Here is a 10,717-nt window from a genome sequence, read left to right as displayed (position 1 = left end):
CTCCTGTATTTGTGTATTTGGAGCTTACATACACTCACCTTAAAGTATTTTCACAAATGTCAAATATTAGTTGTGGAAAAAAAAATCACTTCAGGCACGATCACATTAGAAATTTGGCACTTGGATCATGTGATCTAAATTTAATTGCATGAGGTCACTGGTGTCATGAGTTATATAATATATTTTTTAGGAACCCTGGGAAAACAGCAAAACAAGCAATGAGAGCTAATGTTATAGATATTTCACTCAGAAGTTACAGATTTCATCCAGTCAATCCATTCAGTTGCTACTGAACAAACACCCTGATGCAATCCCAAGGCAATTGCAGACATACCAATTTGAAAACAAACATCCAAACGACTGCATCCTGTGCAAATGGTGGGTAGTGGATGGATTCACTTCTAAATTAAAAAAATAATTATCTCTGCTCAGCTGATATATTAAAAAAGAGAGAGAAAGGTCTCCTTGGCTTTCACCAGAGACTTAAGTGTGGTATTTGATATTAACAGTAGTTAAGTTCGTATCATGAGCTCATCTGCAATGACCTGCTGTATGTGTGTGTGTGTCACTCTACCCCCCAAAGGGACACAGTGGATCTTTAAAGTGTAGGGCAGGTGTGTGTTTGTGTGGGTGTGCTTCTAACCTGGTCACCCTCCCCTTTGCTTACACACAGCTGTTTTGCCCAGTGTGATTATAGGCTCTGCTGAAAGATAAGTGCGATCATTACCGCTCAACTGAGAGGTTTATGTCATGTGATCTCATCCCTGTCGCTGTGGTGCGGTCATCCCACCGGCTCAGGTGTGAGCATGTGAGCGCTTCGACATTTACAGCTACCCCAGCCTGACTGAAACCTCAAAACCACCAGAGTGATATCATACTAACAGACTGATAGTGACTCTTCACAAACAGGAGCCAAAGTGTGTTTACATATTGTTGTTATGGAATCACCTTGGCCACCACAGCAATGTGAAATTCCCTGCGCTGTCAATCTAAGGCCTTCTGAAAGTTGCATGTTGTGCCGGTTCATCACATAACTTCTGTGGAATGAGCTCATGGTGAGAAACAGTGAACTGCAGAAGTAGATAGGGTGCAGCTCATCTCTCCAGTGAGTGACACACACACCCCGTACTTAGATTAGAGACACCCAACACCAGCAGTCAGCCTAGCTATCTCTCTCCGCAGCCTGCCAGGGCCAGCTGGGCCGTGATCTCATGGTACCATATCTGGCCAAGCGCGAGCAAGAGAGCTGGAGATGGGTAGGGTGGGGTGAGAGGGGATGCTGCCTGCCGGCTCGCTGCGTAATCTCATCTTGCTGCGGTTACTGTAAGTGGACTGAAGCAGGAATATGAGAGTTAGCCGTTAAAGTAATGACTCTGAGAAGGGCAGAATATTTACAGTTGAACCATAAGCCTGCAAATGTTTGGGGTATCCCAGGATGGCAAAACATTTCCCCAGGCAAAAAAGCAGCATTTAGATATTTTGACATCACAGCACAACACACTGTTCTTCTTTTAGCCAGGTGAAAGCAAGGCCCTGTTAGCATCATCACATTTTCACATTTTCAGCTGAACAGTCATGCAGTGGTTATAACTGTTGCTTTAAAACTAAAAGGTTCTGGGGTCAAATCCACCAGCCAGCTTGGGGCCTTTCCGTGTGGAGTTACTTTCTGGGTAATTCAACCTCCCCCAGCCAAAAAACTTGCACATTAAATTAACTGTTGATTCTGAATTAGCCTCAGTTGTGAGTGTGAATGGTATTTTGTCTCTATGTGTGATAGATTGGTGACCTGACCGGGATTTACCCAGCCTCTGGCCCCGTGGCAGCTGGGATAGGCTCCAGCCCCACTGTGACCCTGAATTGGATAAGCAGAAGAAAATGGATGGATGAACAAAAGGTTATCACGTTACCAACTGCCAGTCTTGTTCAAGTGGGTCAGTGTCAAATAAAGGAGATTCATCAGCAGTGTTGGTCAAGTTACTTGAAAATAAGTAATCAGTAAAGTAACGGGATTACTTCCCCCCAAAAGTAATCCCATTACTTTACTGATTACTTATTTTCAAAAGTAATTAATTACTTAGTTACTTAGTTACTTTTTAAAAACACGATTTACAACCTGAATAGGTGATAAAGTGATAGATCTTTCAGCCCAATTCTACTTTTTCTGTATAATCCATCATACAAAATGTAATCAAATGGAAAAGTCCCTTTTTAAAACTTGTTTTATTAGTTTGAATCTTTTAACGTTATGCATCAAGCAAAAATTTAATTATATGCAACATTCTCTGATTGGAAGAAATTTGTTTAATATTTAAAGCTATTTTCTGCACATTCCAGCACATAAAATATTTTTTTGTGTGTGTTTACACTCACTTTTTCAAATAGATGCAAGTAAAACACAGCAGAAAATAAATAAAGTCAAAGACTCAGCGGTCCTTTTGCTCTCTTTTCACCTGTAAAGCAGGAGTAGGGTAGGCGGAGGTTTACCCTGGTGCAGGTGTGCCGCAGCGGTCAGTGGAAGAATCCGCGAGTTTCTCTGTGAATTTCCCATTATGTCATAGTGCACTCGGTGCTTGCTCGGAAGTTTAGGGGTTTTTTTCACTGTAAAAATAAGTTTTCTTCCCACGCACAACGGACACTAATGTTTTTGTCACTTTTTACGGAATCAAACTCAAAGTAAGGTCAGTACTTCCACGCTTTAATAAACGCTGCATGCTCATACTCTCTCCCGCACTCGATATATTATCCATTGTTGATCTGCACACAGCTGTTTTCACAAACGTCGCACTTGCTTACGTCACTGTCATGAGACATTCTCGCAAAAAAAATCACGGCTTTAGTAACGCAGTAACGCGGCGTTCCTACGGGAAAGTAACGGTAGTCTAATTACCGTTTTTGCAATAGTAATCCCTTACTTTACTCGTTACTTGAAAAAAGTAATCGGATTACAGTAACGTGTTACAAGTAACGCGTTACTGCCCATCTCTGTTCATCAGTTTAGGAATTGTTTCTAAATTGGAAAGATTATCTCGAAATAATTCTGCTTTCAAATACAGCTCACATTCAAAAACAGTAGCTTTCCATTTTAGCTAGTGCACTGTTTTGCTGAGAGCTGGTTATAAAATCATAGAACTGTTTTATACCTCAATTCAATCTGAAGCTTTACGCTTCATAAAATGCATCTAGAGTTTTGCCATTGTGGGGAATGACCCAGAAAAAGTCCTGTGCATAGCTTTTTGGACAGATTAAACACACATGTGACATTTTTATTCTACTTACAGTGCAAGGTGGAATTTGTAACATTTGGAAAAAGCATTAAAAGTTTCAGGTAGAGAAAATGTCTTTCCTGGCTAAGTGTTGTGCCCTCGTGTAGAATAAGTCCAGTGAATAGTCTCACTGGAGTTAAAATAATTTAAAAAGCAAACTACTACTCAAACTACTCTGTTTACCATTTTCTGTGTCACAGCTGAAAACACTAATATTCCCGAGTTAGACTACATCTGTCTGGTCTCATTGCCTCACTTTCAGTCTATCGTGGCTCTAGATCTCTGGCTCAGACTCTGTGCAGACAGTCGGCTGCCTCAGCAGTCTGGACTGTTGCTCCAGGCTTTTGGCACCCCAGCCAACACAGGGAGAAGATGTTTGTTACTATCGTGCAAATAGCAGCAGGAGAGACAAGAAGTCCTTTCCAGCAGCTAGTTTTTTTGTTCTCTTGTAGCACATATTATACCTGTACCCAAAAGGAATGCAGAATAAATACAAGCATGTCGCTGTTTTCTAGTCTTGCATAGTGCTTGTATGAGTTGAAGGAATTAGGCCTATATTATGCATAATATAGGCATGTTTATTGCTGTATATAGGCCTGAGATAGGCATACTTGCATGTTTTAGAGAGCACAAAGAAAAATCAGATCTATACCAACTTCTATCTAAACTAGGTCAAGGATTTAGTCAACAATGCTCCAAGTGCTTAATTGTGACTGCTATACGAACACAACACTTTGTTTACTCAGGCCAACATTTATATTCTTGATAAAATAGGTCTTATCTGGGGCATTAAATATTGCTTTTTGCAAAAACAGGTCAAGATTAGACACAACTGTGTCTGCTGTTGCTACGGCTTTTTTTTTTTTTTTTCATTGCAGAAAACAAAGAGGGCTCCACAAAGAACACTGACCTGTTTGGACAAAAAGCCTCAAATCTTTTGGAGGCTTTTGGAAAGGTGTGCAAAATAAAGAAAAAAATGGAATTATTTTTTCAGGGCTCTGTCATTATTTTCTAAATGTTTTACATGTTTCCTCGTCTGACCTGTGACTTGGCTGGGACTTTTATAGGTAGGGACAATCATTTCTCACTCAGATATGATTAGGTTTCATGTTTAATCACAGAATCCAATGCACACCAACCACAGACAACAAGTGATCACCAACCACATTAGTCTTCATATTGTTGTCCCACAAGCCTGTTAAGTCCCAATCTACAGTTTTGACAGCACATGCAATAAAATGACTAGTTTTTATCATTTAGCATTTATGGTAATTTCTCCCATGTCTCCCATATGCCTACTAGTGCAGATATTAAAGCCCATGGAAAGTCCCCCAGATACAAGCCTGCATTCTTTTTTCTTCTTTAATTCTGACTGAGTGAACCTTCCTCTGTTCTGAGAACACTGAGCAATCACCTGACATCTGTCTAACACAGCATCCTTTGGTTGTGTGTGCATGTGTGCTATGCATGATCTTGAGCACAACTTTGTGCAAGATTGTGCACATGCAGTAGCCTGTTTTGCTTCATGCTTTGTGTGCACCTGTGTGCTCATGCGAGTACACATGCAGAGAATGACCAGCGGTTGGCTGGCGACTGAGTTGCTGCCAAGAAAATCGAAATGAGTTCCTCTGAAGTCTGGTTTCTCTTTGATGTGGGCTACCTTTTACTGTCAGCTTGAGCTCTGAGCTGACCGCAGCACTCACACACTTCCCCATACCTGCCGTTGCTGATCTGCTGACCCTCATTCAGCTGCAGCTCTCATCTCGGTATAATTTTCAATGTGCACGTGGCTGTGTGTGCACGTGGCTGCAGGAATAGGAAGACCTTCCCTAGATTTGTTACCGTGTATTATGCATAAGTTCTACGTTGTTGAAAATTGACTTTTTTAAAATCAAAATCAAGCATGAGAAGAGTGATGTTAAATTAATTCGTAACAAATTTGTTTGAATGTACAAAACTACAACTAACTCCACTGTCTACTGACCTATTAGTTAGCCACACACGCACACACAGGCTTCAGTTCCAGCCTAAGTAATTGTGCACTGTGCTATAAGGCAGCTAGTGTATCAGCAGTAAAAGGTCAGTGCCTGCAAAAAACCCACATCTCAATCATCATTACATTATAACTTTTAGCTTCCCTTTTCTTCATTTACTCTCTCCCTCTCAGCCACCTAATCATTTGATCTTTACTTTCCTTCCACCCACATTGTGCGATTAGCTTCTTGTGAAGCAGAGTTGTAACCAGTAGCACCACACTTTCCTGATACCTCTGCATCACTGCAGTCTGCCATGACGCCCCACATTATGTGGCACCCTAGGTGTTAGTTAATGTCTGTGTAGCTAAATGTAAAGGAGAAAATGAGATTTCTGAGAAGATGAGTTTGATTCCAAATGTTTATTCACAAAGCATTTCAAGTCAGTACAACACAAATCAATACTGCATTGCTCTGTCTGCATATGTGAAAGAAAACTGAATAGTCCATTAAAAAAGTGTCAGCTTTACATCAGGATTTGCAAGCAGTTTCTGCTTATTCCAAGAACTTCCTGACAGCTGCACTCATAAAGAAAAGTCCTTTGTTTAGACACTTTCAGACACCTTCTTCTGAATCTGCACCTGACTTGTTCCCCTCTGACGAGTCCAGTCCACTTTCTTAAGTCCATCTCTTGCACAGTATCGCTCTCTGTGACCTTCTCTGCTTAGTCCCGCCAGTCTGTTAAAAGGCAGTCACTGGGTTACCATTTGCCATCTTTAAGGTACTATGCAGTACAGTCCAGCTCCATTCTCAGTGTCCATCAGGCGTTCTGTCCACTCCACATACACCTGAACAAGTTCACACATGAGGTCTGAACCCTTGCACAGGGTAATCCAGAACCAACGGGCTCACCCAGGATGCACTGGAAGAGTGTGCTCTTGCAGAAGGGGGGAGTTACAGCCACAGCCTCTTAATCCAGACATGTGAGGCAGAAAGGCATGAGGCCCCCAGCTGAAGCTCAGCTCCTTGACTTTCTTTTCATCATCATCATAATCATGTGAAGCAACTTCAGGGGGGTGTCACTTCAGCGCTCTGGGAGTGTGATAGTGGGCACCCAGTCATACACACTGCGCCTTTCCTCACAGAATACACTCAGCTTGTCCAGAGCAGGGTCTTTCCATGGGTTTGCACTAGGGCTCTGTAATTGTAAAAGAGGGAGATATTTAGAGTCACAAAAGTGGCAACACCTACAAGACATGCAAAGAAAGTCAGACACGGTAGTGATGCATGTATGATTCACTGGCTACCAGCTCCTAACTGAGTGGGAACGTACCGTGACAAGAATGCAGTGTGCGTCTTTGGGCTCGCCGGTTTCATCGGCACCCACGAGGTCGGCCAGGCGGTCGATATCATTGACACGCACCACGTTGATGTCGTTGTCAAAGCAGAAAGCCTGGATGAGAGTGAAGTGGATCTGAAGAGCAATGTCACACTCGTATTCCTCATCGGTGGCGAGAATGCAGAACGCCACGCTGTCTGGGTCACTGTAGGAAAGACAAGAAAGGTGATTAGCGCATATCCTGCTGTGCGTGTGCTCGACTTTTTTTTTTCTTTTCTGTTTTTTAAAGGGCAAATGTAACTGAAAGTGGCACGAAATGCAATACTTACACATTCATGACTTTGGCAGATTCGTAAACTCCAACTGTCAGGTAGTCCTGCTTCTTAGCAGCGATCAGCAGCTCCTCCAGGGCTGCGCCTGCACTTTGCACCCTTAACAAAGAAAAATACATCATCAGCACACTGATCACATTACCCTCCCCAAAAATAACAGCTACAACGCTTTAATCCAGGAGCTTAAATAGCGTTGTATCGATGAGTAAAATATTCACCTATCAGCGTTTTCCATTGTGTTCTCTTGTCCGTGAATCTCTTCCAGAGTCATAGTTATAATCCAAGCGCGATCGGGATGTTGCAGTGTTAAGAAAAGGCTGTGTAGTTGTCTGTGTAGTCTCTTGCGTTATTCTGAGCTCGGAACAGTCTGTGGGTGGCTTTATACCGCACTTGGCGTCGTTTCTCGGCAAGGGGCGGTCTTTCCGATCCTGTCTCCTACCATTGGCTCAGAGAAGCTTTGGTGAGGAAAGCAAAAAAAAAGTCCCCGAGCAGTCGAACTGAGCTTGTTGACAACCCCACGTGGGGCAAGATTACAACCTTTCAAGAAATCCCCCCCACCCACTCCCGATTTCTCCTTTTCTTGTCAACATCCAGCATCACCACTAAGGGCAAAAACTACAAGTGATGTTTACGATGAACTTTCACAGTCATTGCAAACAACATTGTTTTGTTTTGAACCACTGTGGCTTCAGTTTGCCCCTGGACACGATGACATGTTTATGATGTTTAGAAAACATATAAGTCACACATACACAGTCAGACATTCTAAGAGATTCTCTTTTATTTATTATTATTATCATAGTTTGCAGAGGCGTTATTTACCATTTCGTAGCAACATCCCCGGTTTTTGGAATTATGTAACTATTACGCCTCGTGTTTTTCCACAGTGGGCATAGAAGAATTCAGACTATCCTACAGGTGACAACAGAACTGAGTGTGCGGATTAGCCGAGGGAAAATTGGCAGATCTTTTTTCTGTGGGTGAGCCGCATTAAAACTGTAGCGACGATTAATTTGATGTGTGATAAACTCTGGAACAATCCTTTATCGGAGTAGCGGATTTCCCCAGTCTGGAGAGTCACTGGGGAAATATTTATATATATCATCTATCCGAACTTTCCTTGTGCAGCTTTCCATTGCTCTTAATAAACAGCCGGTTCCTGGTGCACCTGCTTGGCGCGTCATACCCTACTAACCTGTTACTCAACGTGCTCATGTGTTTACAGTCTGCCCAGCAGTTACCGAAATGTCCCCGGAAGGAAAATCTGCAAGCCTGTCCTGACCCGAATAGGACCAGAATTCTTGGTGGCGATGTGTTTTGTGGGACTGACCAACCAGCTTATGGCCACACGCCAGTTTTTGTTCGCCTATTGAAAAAGCAAAGGCTTAAACAGTTTGTCTGGGGCGCGTGGCATTTCTGCACAGAGGTAAAGTGCAGCTCCGCCACACAACATCACTACATCCCTCCACCTGTCTCCGGACTTTCCATGGCGCTGGGGGATGTGGATCAGTATGTGTGTGCGTCCTGCGTGTTTTATTACCCAGATCTATTCAGTGCCCTGCGCCAGATGCCCGACAGATGCGCACGGGCCCTTCCCAAAAAAAGCGCCACGCGTCGCAGCCGCGCCTTTTCTGGTCAGTTTATCTTATCGGTGGGATAAGCACGTGTTTACATTCATCATCAGTCCCTTTTTTCCGACAGATGTTGCGACCACAGCGAGGCCGTGCATGTAACTGGGTTGTTGTCTGAACTTGTCCACGTGTGAGCAGTTAATGAGCACTGAATGTGAATGAATTACCAAAAACCTCACAACTTCACAACTTCTCCTATCTATCTATGAGGTCTAATATCTTCTTAACAAGTGAGACGTGCCCACAAATGGGCCTAATTACAGGAATAACGCGCTCTGTTAAAGGTTGTTTTCATGATCTGTTTCATGTTAAATGGTGAGTCAAATAATAAGCCAAGCTGACAAAAAAAAATGCCTACATGATAACGGAATGACCTTTAACCTAATCTAGCCTACACAGTCAACTGATGAAAACAAACTTGGCCCGCAGCAAACAGAGGGCTTTGTGTCACAAATCTGGATTTACACCTCCACCTGCTGGCGTGTCCTTTAAACAACTTGTCTCAACATGTTGAATAAGCCACATGACTCATGATTCCAGCCTTACAATGGTGAGTCACCAACCAGTCTCTGTGCTGTTACCCTCCACACAGCTGAGGTCAGACAAATACTGTTTTCCAGTCATGGAGCAGGAATAGCAAGGGGATACAAAAACAAGAGATTTGCAAGTGGAAAAAAAAAGAAGTAATTAATAAAAGGTACATTTACATAATATAAAGTTAGAACAGGATTACCCATGCATAAATTCACATTTTACTCACATATAAATCAATAAAGTGGTCTGTTAAGACAAACAATAAACAGGTCAGACGATTTGGATAAGGTTATACAATAGGGGGAATTCCAGAGTGCCTGTGAAAACCCCACTGGAGAATACATTAGAAATATCTCTCATGTGATCTCGAGGAAAACACCTGACTATGTTAAAAGGTGTGGCAAACAATTCCAGTGAGAGTTTATAACTGTGAGATTGTAAGTCCTCATTTCTCTGCCAATGTGGCTGCAAAATTGCACAGCACACCTGCAGAAAAGTTGGATAGAGTGAGTGGAGAATATTAAATAAATCCATCTCCTGTAAGTGGGTTGACTAGAATTGGTAGCAGGCTTTTTTTCACAACCCTTGTTTACGTCTTAGTCTTACTATCAGGACGTTAAAAAAATAGTCTGGTGCTTACCAGTTTCTAAAAATATTTAAATCCTTCCTCAGACGAACAACACGTCTTATTACGCTGTTTAACTGTGTGTGTGTGTGTGTGTGTGTGTGTGTGTGTGTGTGTGTCCAAAATCTACATACACCGTATGATTCAGTATTTTTAGTTGCAATGACTTTACATAACTGTTTTCTGTATCAGCCTCTGACATCAATGTGGTCGAATTTAAGCCCAATCTTCTTCACAAACATTGCTTCAGTTTGTTGAGATTTGCAGGCATTTTTTGCGCTTTAGGTTCCCACCACGTCATTGTAGTTGGATCTGGACTGCAACACCTTTATCCTTTTTTCTTTTTCAGCCATTCTTTTGTAGATTTGCTGTTGTGCTTGGGACCATTATTCCTTTGCATGACCCAGTTTCATCCAAGCTATAGCTGTCAGTCAGGTGGCCTCAGATTTGTCTCTAGAGTACTTCAGTATACAAAAGAGTTCACGGCCAACTCAGTGACTTAAAGGTGACTGGTTCTGTGGTTATATCCAAATCATTACCCCTGGCTGTCCTGCCATGTTGTTTCTTATGGCCTGGTAAATGGCCTGTATTTATATAGCGCTTTACTAGTCCCTAAGGACCCCAAAGCGCTTTACATATCCAGTCATCCACCCATTCACGCACACATTCACACACTGGTGATGGCAAGCTACATTGTAGCCACAGCCACCCTGGGGCGCACTGACAGAGGCGAGGCTGCCGGACACTGGCGCCACCAGGCCCTCTGACCACCATCAGTAGGCAACGGGTGAAGTGTCTTGCCCAAGGACACAACGACCGAGACTATCCAAGCCGGGGCTCGAACCGGCAACCTTCCGATTACAAGGCGAACTCCCAACTCTTGAGCCACGATCACCCCGATCGTTTCTTAGAGAAGAGGCTTTCAGCAGAGGCAGCAGAAGTTGCTCTTTTAAGATCATTGCTTTTGGTTTTCTTCTTTGATATTGTGTTAAAACACACCTGGATGACCTCAAGTGGTCA

The 10,717-nt window shown here is 42.8% G+C and overlaps 1 protein-coding gene across 1 annotated transcript; it reads right to left on the bottom strand.

Annotated features, from left to right (window-relative positions):
- Positions 1-5,626: 5,626 nt before the first annotated feature.
- On the bottom strand, positions 5,627-7,257 carry gadd45ga (growth arrest and DNA-damage-inducible, gamma a). Its single transcript, XM_085368441.1, has 4 exons — positions 7,126-7,257; positions 6,905-7,006; positions 6,570-6,780; positions 5,627-6,434 (listed from the first exon to the last, which is right to left on the bottom strand). Exons 1-4 carry the CDS (start codon positions 7,176-7,178, stop codon positions 6,321-6,323), a joined length of 480 nt encoding a protein of 159 aa, XP_085224567.1. The 5' UTR covers positions 7,179-7,257; the 3' UTR covers positions 5,627-6,320.
- Positions 7,258-10,717: the final 3,460 nt, after the last annotated feature.

This window comes from Diplotaxodon limnothrissa, linkage group LG12 (genome assembly GCF_057381915.1).
Source record: "Diplotaxodon limnothrissa isolate DT_005_m linkage group LG12, D_limnothrissa_male_GT1.1, whole genome shotgun sequence".
NCBI lineage: Eukaryota > Metazoa > Chordata > Actinopteri > Cichliformes > Cichlidae > Diplotaxodon > Diplotaxodon limnothrissa.
Note: the sequence above shows the minus strand (reverse complement) of the source record. Positions and strands in the feature narration are given on the sequence as shown.